This window comes from Ailuropoda melanoleuca, chromosome 4 (genome assembly GCF_002007445.2).
Source record: "Ailuropoda melanoleuca isolate Jingjing chromosome 4, ASM200744v2, whole genome shotgun sequence".
NCBI lineage: Eukaryota > Metazoa > Chordata > Mammalia > Carnivora > Ursidae > Ailuropoda > Ailuropoda melanoleuca.
In genome coordinates, this window is record NC_048221.1 from 24789414 (window position 1) to 24808719 (window position 19306).

At 35.8% G+C, this 19306-nt stretch overlaps 1 protein-coding gene across 1 annotated transcript in view; it reads right to left on the reverse strand.

The window, feature by feature from the left end:
- Positions 1-19306, reverse strand: part of DNAH12 (dynein axonemal heavy chain 12) — a 192987-nt gene that overhangs the window by 37126 nt on the left and 136555 nt on the right. Inside the window, exons 56-60 of the mRNA XM_034658502.1 lie at positions 14045-14259; positions 12108-12300; positions 10167-10359; positions 8257-8429; positions 4164-4304 (exon numbers count right to left, since the gene is read on the reverse strand). Of these exons, the coding sequence (XP_034514393.1) occupies positions 4164-4304; positions 8257-8429; positions 10167-10359; positions 12108-12300; positions 14045-14259 (915 nt within the window). The remainder of the gene's footprint in view (positions 1-4163; positions 4305-8256; positions 8430-10166; positions 10360-12107; positions 12301-14044; positions 14260-19306) is intronic.

Consider the following 19306-nt stretch of genomic DNA (forward strand, 5'->3'; position numbering starts at 1 on the left):
GAAAAAGAAGATCAAATTAAATGAATAGCAAGTAGAAGTGAAGAAATGATAAAAGTCAGGGAAGAAATTCATGAAATTAGGGGTGCCTGGGTGGCTCAGTCAGTTAAGCATCTGTCTACTCAGGTCATGGTCTCCAGGTCCTGGCATCGAGCCCTGTGTTGCGCTTCCTGCTCAGCGCAGAGTCTGCTTCTCATTCTCTCTCTCTCAAATAAATAAATAAATAAAATATTTTAAAAAAAAAGAAATGCATGAAATTAAAAACAGATCAAGAGGGGAAAAAATCAATGAAACTGAAATCTGGTTCTTTGAAAAGATCAATAAAATTGATTAACCTCTAGCCAGGGTAACTAAGGAAATAAAGAAAGGAGATGCAAATTACAAATATCATAAATGAAAGAAAGGCCATCACTACTAGCTCCATTGACATTAAAAAGATAATAAAACAGGCACCTGGTGGCTCAGTCGTTTAAGCGTCTGCCTTTGGTTCAGGTCATGATTCCGGGGTCCTGGGATAGCATCCCACATTAGGGTCCTTGCTCAGTGGGGATTCTGCTTCTCCCTCTACCCTTCCCCCTGCTCGTGATCTCACTCTCTCTCTCTCACAAATAAATAAATACATAAATCTTTTTAAAAAAAAGAAAATAAAACAATGTTATGAACTCTATGTTCTCCGATTTGATAACCTAGCTGAAATGGATCAATTCATTGGAAGGCACAATCTGCCAAAATTCACACAAGGGGAAATGGATAATCTGAATTGACTTTGTGTTACTGTACTTGTGCTGCCTTAACAAAATACAATAGGCTGGTTTGCATAAATAATGCAAATTTATTTTCTCAGAGTTCTGGAGGCTAGAGGTTTGGATCAAGGTTCTGGCTGGTTTTGGTTTCTGATGAGACCTCTTTTCCTCGATTCTAGACAGCCACCTTCTCACTGTGTCTTCACATAGCATTTCTTCTGTGTGCGTATGGAGAGAGAGAGCACTCTGGCAGCTCTGTCTCTTTTTTTAAGGACATTAATTCTATCAGATCAGGACCATACCTTTCTGACCTTATTTAACCTGATTACTTCCCTCGCATGTCTCATCTCTAAATACAGTCACACTGGAAGTTAGCACATCAAAATATGAATTTGGGGGAGACACAACTATGGAGTCCATAACTATATCTATTAAAGAAATTGAATTGATAATTAATAACCTTCCAAAACAGAAAGCACCACACTAAGGTAGGTTCTGGAGAATTCTACCAAACGTGTAAGAAGAAATTCTACCAATTCCTTTTAATCTCTTCCAGAAAACAGCAGAAGGAATATTTCCCTAATTATTCTATAAATCCCATATTATCCTAATACCAAAACTAGACAGAGATGGTATAAGAAAACTACAGACCAATATCTCTCAAGAACATGGATACAAAAATTCTCAATAAAATATTAGCAAATTGAATCAAATAATGTATAAAAAAAATAACTTACCACAAAAAGTGATATTTATCTCAAATATGTAAGGCTTTTTCAACATTCAAAAATCAATTAATGTAATCTATCGCATCAATAAACTAAAGAAGGAAGAAAAGCACATGCTCATATCAGTAGATGCAGAAAGGGCATTTGACAAAAACCAATACCCTTTCATGATCAAAATTCTCAGCAAACTAAGTATAGAGGGGAATGTCCTCAACTTGATAAAGAGCATTCACAAAAAACCTATGGCCAACATCATACTTAAAAGTGAGAAACTAGAAACTTTCCTACTAAGATCCAGAACAAAACAAGGATGTCCCTTTTCACCACTTGTCAACATCATACTGAAAGTCCTGGCTAGTGTAATAAGAAAAAGAAATAAAAAATGCATAGATTAGAAAGAAAAATTAAGTTGACTTTGTTTGCAGGTGACATAATTGTCTATGTAGAAAATCCAAAAATCTCAAAGCTAAAATCCAAAAACTCCCAAAACTAATAGGCAATAATAGCAAGGTTGCCAGATACAAGGTCAACATGCAAGAGTCAGTCACTTTCCTATATATTAATGACAAACAAGTGGAATTTGAAATTAAAAACATGGTACATTTGCATTGTCACCCCAAAAAAGTGAAATACTTAGGTATAAATCTAACAAATCATGTACAAGATCTATATGAGAAAAACCACAAAAACGTGATGAAAGAAATAAAAAAAGAATTAAATGAATACCATCTTCACAAATAGGAAGAACCAACACTGTCAGGTTGTCAGTTCTTTCCAATTTGATCGATAATTCAAAATGCCAGCAAGTTATTTTGTGTATAATTGACAAACTCATTCTAACATTTACATGGAGGGGCAAAAGACTAAGAATAGGTAACCTAATATTGAAGGAGAAGAACACAACTGGAAGACTGACATTACTGGACTTCAAGACTTTGATAAAGCTACAGTAATCTAGACAGTGTTGTATTGGTAAAACAAACAAACAAAAAAACACAAATAGATCAATGGAACAGAATTTTGTGAATTTTCTATAAAGTACACTTTATATGAAGATGCAAAAGACCCAGAATAGCCAATACAATATTTAAGAAGAATAAAACCAAGGACTGACACTACCTGACTTCAAAACTCACTATAAAGCTAATTAAGCCAATACTACGAAAGAACAAATATAGATCAGTGATACAGAAGAATCTAGAAATACACCCATATAAATATAGCTACCTTATCTTCAACAAAGAAACAAAGGCAGTATAATGGATAGTCTTTTCAACAAATGGTGCAGGAACAACTGGATATCCACATGCAAAAAAAAAAAAATCTAGACAGAGACTCTTCACAAAAATTAACTCAAAATGGATTATAGACCTAAACGTAAAATGCAAAACTGTAAAAGTCCTAGATTACATAGGAGAAAATACAGGTGACCTTAGATATGTCAACGAGTTTTTAGATATAACACCATAAGCCATGAAAGAAAACACTAATAAGGTGGACTTCATTAAAATTTAAAACTTCTGCTCTGCCAAAGACGCTGTCAAAAGAAGGAGAAGGCAAGCCACAGACTGGGAGAAAATATTTGTAAAAGGCATATCTGTTGAAGGACTGTTATCCAACTCAACAATAAAAAATGAACAATTAAACTGATTCAAAAGTGTCCACAAGACCCAACAGATACTTCACCAAAGAAGATATAGAGATGGAAAATTAGCATATGAAAAATTCTCAACATCATGTGTCACTAGCAAATTGCAGATTAAAATGAGATCACACTACACATCTATTAGAATGGTCAAAATCCAGAACACTGACAAGACCAAATGTTGGCAAGGATATAGAGCAACAGGAACTCTTACTCATCACCAGTGGCAAGCAACATGGTGTAACTACTTTGGAAGACAGGTTTTTTACAAAACTAAACACACTCTTACCACATGATCCAGCAATCACACTCTTTGGTATTTAATCAAATGAGCTGGAAACTTACATGCATACAAAAACGTACACGCAAATGTTTATACCAGTTTTATTCATAATATTCAACACTTGGAAGCAACCAAAATGTCTTTCAATAGTTAAATAAACTGTGATACATCCAGAGAATGGAATACTATTTAGCGCTAAAAAGAAATGAGCTTACCAACCCGTGAAAAAACATGGAAAGACCTTAAGTGCATATTATTAAGTGAAAGAAACCAATTTGAAAAGGCTCTATTTCTTTATTCCTTCCTTCCTTCCATCCTTCCTTCCTTCTTCCTTTCTTTCCCTCCCTCCCTCCTTCCTTCCTTCTTTTCTCTTTCTTTTCTTTTCCCATAATCTCTACACCTAACATGGGGCTTGAACTCACAACCCCGACATCAAGAGTTGCATGCTCTACCAACTGAGCCAGGCAGGCACCCTGAAAATGCTCTATTTCTTGACCTGGTTGGTAGTTACATAGATTCTTGCTTTATAAGAATTCACTGAAGTGTACATGAATATTTTGTGGACTTCTACATGTGATTCACGTTTTAAAAATCTAATTAACATCAAAACACCAATACTATTGTAGAGAAATGTACAAGTAAAATCATGACTTAAACAGAGCAAAAACGTGATATCCTTCTGTGAGAAGCCATATATCCTCATCAATTAGTTTTCCCAGGCAAGTTTTTTTTTAAAGAAATTAAAAAAAAAAAAGCAAGTAACTTACAGAAGAAGATTGGCACATAGCAAAAAGGAAAACAGCAGCTTGTCCTTCTCAAATAGTGATCGGCATATATTACAATATAAGTTGTATGTGAAGTGGTCATTTAAATATCGTAGGCGCTTTTCCAAAATTTTGGATTTGTTACTGAAAGGTTAAAAAAAAGGCAAATATACTGAGTCAAAGAAAACTTAGAAAAAGTAACACATCAATTAACACATTAAGCATCCACTGTTAAAAATATGAAACTACACACACACACACACACACGAGTGCACATAAAACTGGTGAAATCTGGGGGCGCCTGGGTGATGAAGTCGGTTAAGCACCCAACTGCTGGTTTCCACTAAGATCCTGATCTCAGGGTTGTGGGATGGAGCCCCGCAGCGGCTCTGCACTCAGCATGGAGTCTCCTTGAGTTTCTTTCTGCCCCTCCCCATCTTCTCAAATAAAATCTTTAAAAAAGAAAAAAAAAAAACCTGGTGAAATCTGAATAAGCTCTTGAATTTCCTGGTTTTGATATTGTATTAGAGTAATGCAAAATGTTATCACTGGAGAAACTGAGTGAAAGATACATGGGCCCTCCCAATAGGTAAAAAACACGGTATAATTCTATGAGAAGATGAAATTGGGTTTACATCATCTATTTTCAAAATTCTAAACTTCTTATTGTATTCCAAAATGACTGAGAACAATCAGTTAATTAAAAGATACCTATATTAAATCTCTGTCAGCGTAAGATTTACGCTACATTGGGCAGGGAACTGTAAGAGACAAAGACCTACGGAACATTTTTGTCCCAAAGAAACATCAAATCTAGATCAAGATGTATATATTTTTTTAAAAACATATGAAAAGTCAGAAAATATATGAACAAAAGGTTACTTTTGGGTGTGGTTATGGCTGATATTTTTCTTCTTTATGCTCTTTTTTGTTTAAAATTTTCAGTAATCATGTATTACTTTTATTTTTTTAGTTCAAAAATTTTTCAGTAACACTAAAAGGAATGTGAAATGATACACCCATTCTGGGAAATTTTGGCAGTTACTTAGGAAAAAAATAAACAAGCAACTATCACATGACTCTACCAATGGCACTCCAGGGCATTTATTCCAAAAATGAAAACTTATGTTCACACAAAAACCTGTTCAGGCATGTTTATAGCAGTTGTATTCATAAGAGCTAAAAACTGGAAATAACCCAGATGTCCTATAGCACATCAATATCATGAAATACTTCTCAGCAATGAAAAGCAACAAACTACTGACACACGCAATCACCTGGATGAATCCCCAGAGAATGAAGCTGGGTGAAAAAAAAAGCCAATCCTTAAAAGGTACGTGCCGTATATGGGGCGCCGGGGTGGCTCAGTCGGTTAAGGGTCAGACTCTTGATTTCAGCTCAGGTCATGATCTCAGGATCAAGCCCACACGCTGGACTCTCTGCTGAACAGGGGAGTCTGCTTGAGATTCTTTCCCTTTACTCCTCCCTGCCCCCCAAGCTCTCTCGCTCTCTAAAATAAATAAATATTTTTTAAAAAAAGTTATGTGCTACATGATTCCATTTACATAACAATCTTGAAATGACAAAACTACAGAAATGGAGAATGGATTAGTGATTGTCAAAGGTTGAGGAGAGGGTAGGGATGGGAAAGAGGTGGGTATGGCTGTAAAGCGGCAGCATGGGAATCCTCGGGGTGATGCAAGTGTTCCCTGTCTTGACTGTATCAACATCAATACCCTGGTTGTGATCTTGTATTATTGTAGAGGCTTCCAAGATGTCACCACTGGGGAAACTGGGTAAAGAGTACACAGGATCACTGTATAGTTTCTTTTTTTTTTTTTATTAAGATTTTTATTTTTTTAAGTAATCTACATCCAATGTGGGGCTCAAACCCACAACCCCAAATCAAGAGTTGCACGTTCCACCAAGTGAGCCAGTCAGGCACCCCCACTGTATTATTTCTTCTAAGTGCATGTGAGGGGTGCCTGGGTGGCTCAGTCAGTTACGCATCTGCCTTCAGCTCAGGTCATGATGCCAGGGTCCTGGGATGGAGCCTCACATCAGGCTCCCTGCTGAGCAGGGAGTCTGCTTCTCCCTACCCCCTCCCTCGTGTGCTCTCTCACTCTCCTGCTCCCTCAAATAAATAAACAAAATCTTAAAAAAAAAAAAAACTGCATGTGAATCTACATTTATCTCAAAATTAATTTTAAAATTTAGTTTAATTTTTGAAATGCAATCTCCTGGCCCATGGAAAGGGGATGGAAGAATAAGGGATGGTGACACTTCTCTGAGCAAAACTTTTTGTACAGGATTTACTTCTGGAATCACTAATGGTTTATGTGCTCAAAAATATAGTAAAATTATAATCAACAAGGATGAAGGGAAAACTCTAAAATGAAATACAAAAGAACCCCCAAACCAACAACAAATGAACCTAACTGTACTGCACGTGAATGATATCACCACACTGAAGGGAGAAAAAATTAATCAAGTAACTTTTGAATGTAAATTTTTTATGTTTCAAAACAAAGACCGTAATTTTCTGTGTGTACATATACATTTAATTTTCTTCAGTACACTCAAGACTCACTGGATTTGCTGATCACGACATCATACAGCAAATCTACGTTTAGTATTTTCAGGAACTTCCAAAATATTTCCGAAATGGCAATCCTGTAAAATCCAGGATTTTACAATCCTGCCAGCAGTGTATGAGGGTTCTGAGGATGGTACATCCTTGCTGACACTTGTTAGTGACATTTATGTCAATTCCTCAGCTTGAATCTCCTCCATCGTGTGGACTGTGTAAATTCACGTTCCAAATCCCAACTGGGAAAGCTTAGGGATTTCAATCAGTCAGGAGAGACTGTTCTACCAATAGCCCACCTAGACAGCACACGGTAGGCTCATATTTTTATTCTACGTGACAAATACAGCAGTTACTAAATACCAGACGTTGTGAAAAACACTTCAGGGATATTTAATTCTCATAACAATTCTAAAAGGTAGGTACTATTTTTATCTCTATTTTATAGATAAGGAAAATTGAGGCAATTACAGAAAGGTTAACTGACTTGCCTGTATCAACGTAGCTAGTATGTGGTGAACTGAGACTTAATCCCTTATTCCAGTCTAACTCCAAAATCTGTGTACATTCATTAACTGATTAAAGTGAAAATATCTAGCAAACAATTAGAAATGTAGGCCTCAAGGTTTTAAAAATATATTATTTATTTGGTTTTTTTAGATTTTATTTATTTTTTAAAGATTTTATTTGAGAGAGAGAGCACATGAGCAAGAGAGCACAAGCAGGGTGAGTGGCAGAGGGAGAGGGAGAAGCAGGATCCCCACTGAGCAGGGAGCCCAACACAGGGCTCGATCCCAGGACCCTGAAATCATGACCTGAGCTGAAGGCAGATGCTTAATCGACTGAGCCACCCAGGTGCCCCTTCAGATTTTATTTTTAAGTAATCTCTACACCCAATGTGGGGCTCAAACTCACAACCCCGAGATCAAGAGTTGCATGCTGAACTGACTAAGCCAGGGAGACACCCTGGGACTAAAACTTTTTAGAGATCTCAAGGGTGGAGAAAGGGATTGGAGTTGTCACCTAAGATAAATCAAGTGCCATATTAGAATATTTAAAAGAGGTGGGTAGGACTAAAGCTAATTCTTCTATGCCTACATCTTGAGTAGGGGTGAAACAAAATTTAGAACAAAAAGGGGGCCTTCTCTCTCCCTTTCTTTCAATTTTTCCATATTTTTTAAAAAAGATTTATTTTACAGAAAGAGAGAGAGAAGGACAGCACAAGTGGGAGAGGCAGAGAGAGAGGGAGAGAGAGAATCTCAAGCAGACTCTGTGCTGAGGCAGAGCCTGACACGGGGCTCCATCTCAGGACCCTGAAATCATGACCTGAGCCAAAACTAAGAGTTGGACTCCTGACTGTACCACCCACGCGCCCTTCAACTTTTCCATGTTCTTAAATGTTCTACAATGAATATGTATTACACAATAAGAAAAAAGTTATGTATTTTTTATGGAAAGGATGATGAAAATCCAACCTAGAGAGGATGGATGAAGCTAGGGAATGTTTACCTGTCATGAATAGAGTTGATATAAAGGTTGACAAACCAGGTGAGAGAGTACTGGTACATGGGATCAATATTAGCCAGGTCTGCAATGCTGAAGAATAAGACTGATGAATGTTTAGCAATGGCTCTGTAGCCTTCTCGAGACTCTGCTATTTTGAGTTCTGTTTTTTCTGCAATCTAGAAGAAGAGAAAAATCAAGATTAAGAAGTAGGAAACATGTTTTTTAATTATGTATTTTTCATGTAATAAAGTTTATATTAAAAAAAAATAGTCCCCAACTCAATGACAAAATTATAGAGGCATAGTTTATAAGAAAATGCTTTATTATGAAGAAAGAAAGAAAGAAAGAAAAAAAGAAAGAAAGAAAGAAAGAAAGAGGGAGGGAGGGAGGGAAAGAAAAAAAAAAAGAACTAGGGAGGGAAGAGTTGAAGAAGAGAGGGAAGAGAACAAAGAATGAAAAATAGTTTAAAGTTGTGTTTCTTGGTTGGGGAACACCAAAGCTGTCAAGCTTTGCTTATTCTTTGCCTGAATCTGACCTGTGTCTACTAATGTCACTCATCTTCTTTTATTTTAATAGGTCAGAGAGAGGGAGAAAGAGAGAATGTGAGCATGTGTGTTTAAGGTGTCAACATGCACACCAGAGCCCAGCACAAAGTCTGGCAAAGTAGATATTCAGAAATAGTTCTTAGCTGATGGCGCTATACATTAAGAGTACCTTTTCCAACTAGCTTCTCATATGTTTAACTTTTCTGGATATATGGGTGCTAGTTAATATTCAACCCCGAAAGAAAACAATTCTGCAAGATAACAGCTCTTCAACTGACAACTCGATCTGATAGATTGTTATTCTATAGGAAAACCGTGTAGAGCACTTATCCACCACTTCTCTTCTTTGGACACACTATCCACAGACTGCTGAATGAGTGTGCCTGTGTATCATGTTTATACTGAATTATCCTGTTTGTAGCTGATTCAATCAGGAGGTAGATATAGAACTGGACACAAGATAAGCTAAATCAATTTTTCTCCAGGGAATTGTACTTTAAGTACTAATGGAACCAAATTTGGTTCCTACATGCAAGACAAACGTATGAAGGAACAGATAAAACAGTTTTACAGGAGAAACTGGTCTTCTTATGGAGCAGAGAGGCACAGATCTGGACGACCCAATCTTAGAGAGGGTCAGACAAAGAGCATAGAAACTTCCCATTTATTCTTGAGGCCTGTATATAATTCCATAATTGGGAAAATAAAATGCCCCTTATATATATATTTTTTTAATTTGAGTGTAGTTGACACACAATGTTACATTATTTTCAGGTGCACAACATAGTGATTGGACAAGTTTATACATTATGCTATGTTCACCAAAGTGTAGCTACCATCTGTCCACAATAGCCAAACTGTGGAAGGAGCCAAGATGTCCTTCAAAGGATGAATGGATAAAGAGGATGTGGTTCATATAAACAATAGAATATTACTCAGCCATCAGAAAGGATGAATATCTAGCATTTACATGGACATGGATGGAACTGGAGGGAATTATGGTAAGTGAAATGAGTCAATCAGAGAAACACAATTATCATATGGTTTCACTCATATGTGGAACATAAGAAATAGCGCAGAGGACGATAGGGGAAGGGAGGGAAATCTGAAGGGGGAGAAATCAGAGAGGGAGACAAACCATACGAGACTCTTGACTCCAGGAAACAAACTGAGGGTTGTGGAAAGGGAGACAGGGAGGGGGGATGGGCATTAAGGAGGGCACGTGATGTGATTAGCACTGAGTGTTACATGCAACTGATTAATCACTGAACGTTGTATCAACGACAAATGATGTACTATACCTTGGATAATTGAACTTAAATAAATAAAAAAAATTTTTTAAAAAGGTTGCTAGGATTCTTGTCTCACCTGCTGTTTCTTTGTTATCTCATTGGACATCATTTTAGCGGAGTCTAAGACTTTAATTGCACTTTCATCTTCTAAAATGTTCCCTTCTGAAGACGATAGTGTTTCTAAAATTTTTTTCTCTATATCTTTTAGCTGTTTCTTATTAGCTGCAGACTGAAGAATAAGGGCATTTCGTTCCTCTTCTAATTCTGGTCTAAAAAGATAGAAACAATTAGTTTAAATTTGTAGTAATTTAATATCTAAATATTAGATATCACAATTTTGTAGACATTTAAATAACTTTGTAGACATGTAACAGAAACTAAGATATGTAACACAAACTTTATCCCAAGGAAAAAAGTTATTTCCATACAAATGATAATTTGAGAAATCTGAGCAAAAACAGATCACTAATTGTATATATATAAAATGTGGCAATAACATGTACTACAGGAAGTCTAAGAATGTGTTAAGTTTATCCATACAGCTGAGATGGTTATGCGAGGACAGGAACTGAAGAAGAAACACAATAGTCGACTTCTTATTTATTCCTTGGCTTTGTCATATTCAGTGTTATTTTCATCATGTCTTCCACAAGAGCAGAAAAGATGACTTGTCATACAATTGCTTTTTCAAACAAAAAATAAAACTGGCACTTAACATATTCTCAAAGATAGTATAAAACTTCAAAATAACATAAGTCACCATTTTATAGGATATGTTAGGACATGGTTCTGTCTTGGATATTATGTAAGTAGGATTCATATACTGGAAGTAACAAAAGTACCTCATGATTACATAATATCACTTATAATTTGATTTCATGTAATAGACTGCTTGATAATGTTATGTGAAACTCCAAGTGGAATCAAAGATTTCCTTCAGGAAGTAATGCTTTACTAGTAGCCCTATCAGGTATCTTAGTATCTTTTCTCTTTTAAAAAATTAACACATCCTAGTAATGGAAAAATACATAAAGAATAAAAAAATAAAAATTACCCATGATCTTATCACCCTCAGAGATGATCACTGTTAACATTCTGACATATTCCCTCCCAAACTTTTTAGTGTGTATACACACACACACACACACACACATACATATATACACACACATATATACATATACACATATATCTATTTATACATTAACTATTTTTTATAAAATATTACTCATACCATATATATACATATACATACATATATACACATACATATATACACATATATACACATCATATATACACACATATATATACATATATATTTATACATTAACTATTTTTTTACAAAATATTACTCATACCATGTATAGTTTTGTATCCTGGTTTTTCATTCTTATCTAAGTATTTCATCACTCATTCTTATTTCATTATCTCACTATATTATTCCAACATTTCATTATTTCAGTGACATCCTGCATTTAAATCTTTGAACTCATTTCTGATTTTGTCCACAGCATATATTCTAATGAGTGAACATTTTTTGCTCAAACAATCAGATACAAGTCAGAAGTCATGGTATGTCATCTGAATCCTACTACCCATACTAAGAGCCCAGTATAGTATGGCTGACTTATAACTTACTTGTTATAGAACGGCAATTTTACATTTTTTTTTAAGAGAGAGAGCGTGCACGTGAGCACTGGGGAGGGAGGGAGGGAGGGAGGGGGAAAGAGAGAGAGAGAGAGAATCTTAAGTAGACACTGAGCATGGAGTCTGAAGTGGGGCTTGATCTCACGACCCTGAGATCATGACCAGAGCCAAAATCAAGAGTCAGATGCTTAACCAATTGAGCCACCCAGGTGCTCCAAGAATGGCTATTTTAAAGGATTATATACTTAATTTATAATAAGAAAATGTAAAATTTGACAAGGTTTTGAAATAATCACATAACAGAAATATTAATGGCCTACAAATATTCCTCTCTAGACCATCTGGAATCATATAAGAAAACACATACCTCTCCTTTGCAACAACGATACCTAGTAACTGATCTTCAAGTCCTTCTGGAGTTATCATGAAATTGAGTAAAGATACCTTTGTAGCCAGTTCTGGCATATAGTGTGGATTTCTCAGTTTTGTGGTGATGTAAAACTTGAAATTAAAGGAATACTCAATAATGACCTCACCAAGTCTGATGCAATCAATGCCACCTATATTTCAGAAAACAAATGCATGATAAGTAAGCCAAAGTTGTATAGCCCCTCCATGTTTCTTTTTTTTTTTTTACTGTAAGAATGATTTTTTTAATGTTATGTTAGTCACCATACAGTACATCATTAGTTTTTGATGTAGTGTTCCATGATTCATTGTTTGCATATAATACCCAGTGCTCTGTGCAATACATGCCTTCCTTAATACACATCACCTGGTTAACCCATCCCCCAAAACCCTCAATTTGTTTCCTGGAGTCCATAGTCTCTCGTAGTTCATCTCCCCCTCCATTTCCCCCCTGTCTTCGTTTTTCCCTTCCTTCTCCTAATGTTCTCCCTGCTATTCCTTATGTTCCACAAATAAGTGAAACCATATGATAATTGTCTTTCTCTGCTTAAACTTATTTCACTTAGCATAATCTTCCACAGTTCCACCCATGTTGATGCAAATGTTGGGTAATCATCCCTTCTGATGGCTGAATCTGTTGAAGGGCATCTCGGCTCCTTCCAGTTTGGCTATTGTGGACATTGCTGCTATGAACATTGCCCCTCTCTCTATGTTAAGGTTGTTCTTAGGTTACAAGTAAAAGGCTCTAAAGTACTTTAAAATAGAACAGAAATATGACAAAGTCAAAGGCACAGAGGCAAGTAAGCAATTACACAGCAGAACTCATTCATTCTGGGGTGGCATGAGACATTTTCTCTGGTTCTCTTGGAGCCTTCTAAATCAAGATTCTTTTTGATCTTACCTCCTCTATCAATTTTCCATCATGATTCCAAGATTATTTGTATATGACTGAAGCTCTTAAGAGTACTAGAGTTAATTATGGAAAGAGCCCAAATGTCCATCAACTGATGAATGGATAAAGAAGATGTGGTATAAATATACAATGGAATATTACTCAGCCCTCAAGAAGAATGAAATCTTACCATTTGCAATGATGTGGATGGAGCTAGAGTGTATTATGCCAAGCAAACTAAGTCAGTCAGAAAAAGACAAATACCACATGCTTTCACTCATATGTGGAATTTAAGAAACAAAATAAATGAACATAAGGGAAGGGGGAAAAAAACAGAGGGAGGCAAACTATAAGAGACTCTTAATTACAGAGAACAAACTGAGGAGGTTGCTGGAGGGAAGGTGGGCAGGGGATGGGCTAAATGGTTGATGGGTATTAGGGAGGGCACTTGTTGTAATGAGCACTGGAGGTTATATATAAGTGATGAATCACTAAATTCTCCTGAAACCAATATTACATTATATGTTAACTAACTAGAATTGAAGTAAAAACTAAAAGCCAAGCACGGAAAAAAAAAGTCCTAGAGTTTGGCGAGATAAAATTTTTATAAGTGGAAAGATGTAAAGTGGGCAATGTCTACCTAAAGTCAACTCTAGTCCACACTAACCATTACTAGTCATAATAATGGACTTTGTGAGCTCCGTGGTCACAAAACAAGGGGATTTCAGGCTGGCTTCAACTTCTTTATGTTCTCTACTGAATAACAGTCTAGATAACAGTGGTTAACATAATGACTAGAGGGCAAGATACTTATTCTAGATTATCTGATCAAAATTCATGCCTGGTATTTGTTCCAAATTTCCTTTCACACATAACAATGACACAGAAATTCTGAGTTATTAACATTGTACATACATTTACGTAGTGGCTTTCTTGCCTCAAAGATATGCCTCAAAGATCATCAAACCATCTTTCAGTTCTACCAACTAATATTAATGAACTACCTTGCTTAAAAGTTTGTCTAAGTAGCAAAGGCTCCAAAGATGGGTCCAGTTCTTCACCAACATTTTCTAGTAGAAGTGGAGTTCCGAACTGAATACAGTTTTCCAATGTTCTCATATAGTCTGCATCAGATAGCTTAATAACACTAAGCTGATTTTCTCTTTCAGAGCTTTTGATCCACTTATTGGCTTGACCCTGTGGGTCAATCATTAAAGGCCTAGAATATAACAAGAGACATTCTGAGGGGAATAAATAGATGTTGATATTTCTTTCAAATTATGTAATTTAACAAACATCACCATCAATCTGTACAAATGCAAAGTGTTTCATATAAATTATCAGGATTAATTGTTACAAGAGTCCTTTGAGAGAAAAGTAAAAAGGAGTTTTATTGTCATTTATTTTTGTGGGGTTTTTTTGTTTTTTTAAAGATTTTATTTATTTATTTGACAGAGAGAGACAGGCAGCGAGAGAGGGAACACAAGCAGGGGGAGTGGGAGAGGAAGAAGCAGGCTCCCAGCGGAGGAGCCCGATGTGGGGCTGGATCCCAGAACACCGGGATCACGCCCTGAGCCGGAGGCAGACGCTTAACGGCTGTGCCACCCAGGCGCCCCTATTGTCATTTATTTTTGAAATGAGGAAATTCAGTCTCAGGGAGTACTTTGTCCAAGGTTCCAAAACTAGTTCCATGTCAGAAGTAGAATCTTGTGGAACTATAAGCTATGCTCTTTGCAATACAATGCACAGTTTTCATGGTAATTCTAATAAATGACATCTATTAACATAATATAAAAAATAAGTCTATTTATTTGATAAAAATTTAAAATAAGAGATCCATGAGCCTATAATGGATTTCCTCAGGTTATGAGTAGAACCATAAACTAAGTTTCCAAATTTTGTCTGGTATATAGTTGAGATCTATTTAGTAAATTTTTCTTTTTTCTTTTTTTTTTTAAAGATTTTATTTATTTATTTGACAGAGATAGAGACAGCCAGTGAGAGAGGGAACACAAGCAGGGGGAGTGGGAGAGGAAGAAGCAGGCTCATAGCGGAAGAGCGTGATGTGGGGCTCGATCCCATAACGCCGGGATCACGCCCTGAGCCGAAGGCAGACGCTTAACTGCTGTGCCACCCAGGTGCCCCTATTTAGTAAATTTTTCTATATAATTATGGAAAAGGCTTTGTGTTCAAGAGCAAATAATTCATGGTTTCAGATATTTAAAATATGACATGCTTTCTTCTTCTCCAGTGATGATACTGACTGTCCTAGGTTCCTTTTATATTCAGTACAGTGCATTAAATCATCTTTGAAAAACATTAGTACAGGGGCGCCTGGGTGGCTCAGCTGGTTAAGCATATGCCTTCAGCTCAGGTCATGATCCCAGGATCCTGGGATCAAGTCTTGCAATGGGCTCCCTGCTCAGCAAGGAGTCTGCTTCTCCCTCTGCCTGCCACTCCCCTTGCTTGTGCTCTCTCCTCTCTCTCTCTCTCTCTGTCTCTGTCTCTGACAAATAAATAAAATCTTTTTTAAAAAGTATAGAAAAGGGAGTTTTTGTCTCAAGTTGTTTTGGCTTTCTCAGACATTGTCTTTCTGTTTCAACTTCTAGGGATAAAATCCCCTTTCCCTTTGCCTACAAAAAAACCTCTTTAATCAATTACTATCAGATAATGCTTTTTAAAAATTTTTCTTTCCTTTCCAAAGACAAAACAATCAGCATTTTTCACAGAGCCAGAACAAAAAAGTCCTAAAATTTGTATGAAATCACAAAAGACCCCAAACAGCCAAAGCAATCTTAAAAAGAAAAGCAAAGCTGGAGTCATCAGAGTTCCAGACTTCAAGTCATATTATAGCTGTAGTGATGAGGACAGTATGGCACTGGCACAAAAACAGACTCATAGATCAATGCAACAGAACAGAAAACCCACAAATGAATCCACAGCTATATGGTCAACTAATCTTTGACCAAGCAGGAAAGAATGGAAAAGACAGTCTTTTCAACAAATGGTGTTGGGAAAACTGAACAGCAACATGCAAAAGAATGAAACTGGATCACTCTCTTACACCATACACAAAAATAAATTCAAAATGGATGAAAGACCTAAATGTGAGACAGGAAACCATCAAAATCCTAGAGGAGAACACAGGCAGTAACCTCTTTGACATCGGCTATCACAGCTTCTTACTAGATAGGTCTCCTGATGCAAGAGAAACAAAAGCAAAAATGAACTATTGGGATTTCATCAAGATAAAAAGCTTCTGCACAATGAAGGAAACAATCAACAAAACTAAAAGGCAACCTTCAGAATGGGAGCAAATGACATATCAGATAAAGGGCTAGGATCCAAAATATATAAAGAACTTATAAAACCCGACACCCAGAAAACAAATAATCCAGTTAAGAAATGGGCAGAAGATGTGAATAGAAATGAAAAGAAACAGACTCATAGATGACACAAATGTTGGAAATATTAGACAATAAATTTTAAAATAACTGTGATTAAAATGTAAAAGAGTTAGTGGAAAAGGTAGATAACATGCCTAAAGAGATGATCTTCAGCAGAGAGATGAAACTACAAGAAAGACTTAAATGGAAATACTAGAAATAAAAAATACGATGTCAAATCTAAATAATTCCTTTCATAGGCTGTGGTAGTCTCAACATAACCAGATAGTCTTGTAGAATTGCCTAGATTGAAACTCAAAAAGAAAAATAAGAATGATTAAAAGCAAAACAGAGCATCCCATAGCTTTGGGACAATACTGAAGTGACTTACAAATCTAAGTGATACTAGAGAGAAAAGAGGGAGAAAATGAAATAGATCTGAGAAGCTCAGAGAACTCTTTCAGAAAAAATAACAAGATTAACACACACACACACACCCCTACACACATTTACCTAGACACATCATCGTCAAACTGCTGAAAACTATAGAGAAAAATCTGAAGATTGTCAGCAGAAAAAAAGTCACATTACATAAGGAGGAACTAAAATAAGACTTAGAGCAGAGGTCTTATCAGAAACTATGCAAGCCAGAAGCAATGGAATGACAACTTAAAAGGAAAAAAAGAAAAAGAAAAAAATACCTAAAAACCCGTCAACTCAGAATTTTAAACCCAGCAAAAAACAGCTTCCCAAATGAAGATGAAAAAAAGAAAAAAATGCTGAGTGAATTAATTGCCAAAAGACCTATATAAAGGATGTGTCAAAAATATTCTTCAGGAAAAACTTTTGAAAAAATTCTTCAGGCAGAAGAAATATAAAATCAGAAACACAAAGAAAGAAATGAAGAGGTCCAAAATGAGGGGGAAAAAATGAAAGTAAATATAAAAGACTTTTTTCCTTATATTTAATCATTCTAACAGATAAATTATTGTCTAAAGCAAAAAAAGTAACAATGTATTATGAGATTGGTGACACATGACAAAGTAAAATACGCAACAACAGCACAATAGGAAAGATATACTGGAATTATACTGTTGAAGGTTCTTGTGCTATATGCGTAGTCGTATATTATTATTTGAAAGTATTCAGTGGGAAATTGAAGATGTTTATTGTAAACTCCAGAGCAAACACTAAAAATAAGGAGTATATAACAAATAAACCAATGAAATAATAAAAAATTTCAATTAATCCAAAGCCATGTGGAAAAAAAGATAAAAGGAATAAAGAACAAAAGAGACAAAAAAGAACTAGCAATATAGATTTAAATGTAAATGTTTCAATAACTCCATTAAGTAGAAATGATCTAAATACTCTGATTACAAGCGAAGAGAATTATGTCAAATTTATATTAATTCAAAAACAAAAACAGAAAAAGGCAAAAGCTTGTTTCACCTCCTTTCTCCATTTAAAACCCTCAAATTGTTGGAAATGTTCTGTATCTTGATTGTGGCAGGGATCATATGATCATAAGCCTTAGTCAAAATTCATAAAATAGTACACCTAAAAGGGATTTTTACTATATATAAACCATACCTCAATAAACCTGACCTCAATAAAACCTAGAAATTTTTTTACTGAGGAAAACAAAGACATTTTCAGACCGATTCACAAGTTCTCTCTAAAAGAAACACTAAAGGGACAAAGGTAGTATTAAAAATCCATGAGGAAAGGATGAATACCTCAATAACCAGTGAAACAGTACTGGGGTACATGGCTATCTTTATAAAAAAAAAATAAAATTAGATTCTTACTTTTTATCATGTCCAAAGATACAAAAAAGAAGCAAGCACCAGAGCCCTAATAGTAAAAAGTACACTGTTTTCCCAGCTTTTGACTCCTTCTGAGAACTGCATTCTTGACCTCCAACACCCATGTTTGTTACCATAATGGTTTGGTCCCAAGCCATAGATGACTAAACCTAGGGTGGATATTTGTCCCAAGATAAGCCAATCAGATTTTTCTGTCACAGGAATTTGAAGTTTGACTTGATGGTCCTGGTTAATCTATATTTTTCAACTGATGTGTTTTGTGAACTTAGGAACTGAGGCTTCTATGGTGAGCAGCCATATGCACAGAGGAACAGAGATAGACCACATCATTAGAGATAAACTAATGAAGCAGCTATGCAAAGAATAACACAGAAGATTATTCCTATATCCTAAAAGACAGAAGACACACAGACCAATTTTCACCTTCCAGAGGCCTTGTGGCCCAAACTTTCTCTGAGGTACACTTAAGAAAGAGTAACTAAAAGAGTGAACATTAACTACTTTACTGGATTTTGTTGTCAGGAGTTACAGAGAGGAGACTAAGCCTCTGTGGCCACTTATATTGGTGTCAAGAAGGATGCCAGCCATAGGTGACTAGACTGGGGTCAAGTGGCAAGAAGTGAAGTCTGAGCTATAAGGATGGAGATAAATCCTTTAAAAGTCACCCAGCCCATGGCCTGTGGGCCAGCTGGTCCACAAATAACAGGTAGAAAGAGTAATTCCATTGAAATATTACTTTGTTAGAAGAGCGAGCTTTCTGCCAGAAAATGACAGATTGTTTTCCTCAATTTACATACGACTCTGAAACCTCTGGTTTCCTCAAATTTTAATTAAGATATAAATATACCAACAGCATTTTCTGAACTGCAATTTTAAAAATCTGAATGGCCACCAATAGATTGAAAGGAGTTCTAAAACAGAATTATAAAAACTTGGGGTATAATATTCTGTTAAGTAGAACTTTCTCTGCTCTATCAGAGAACATATTTTTTTGAATAGCTAAATATACTTTCTCAGATTATGATAAATTTACTCTAATTATCCAGAAGTT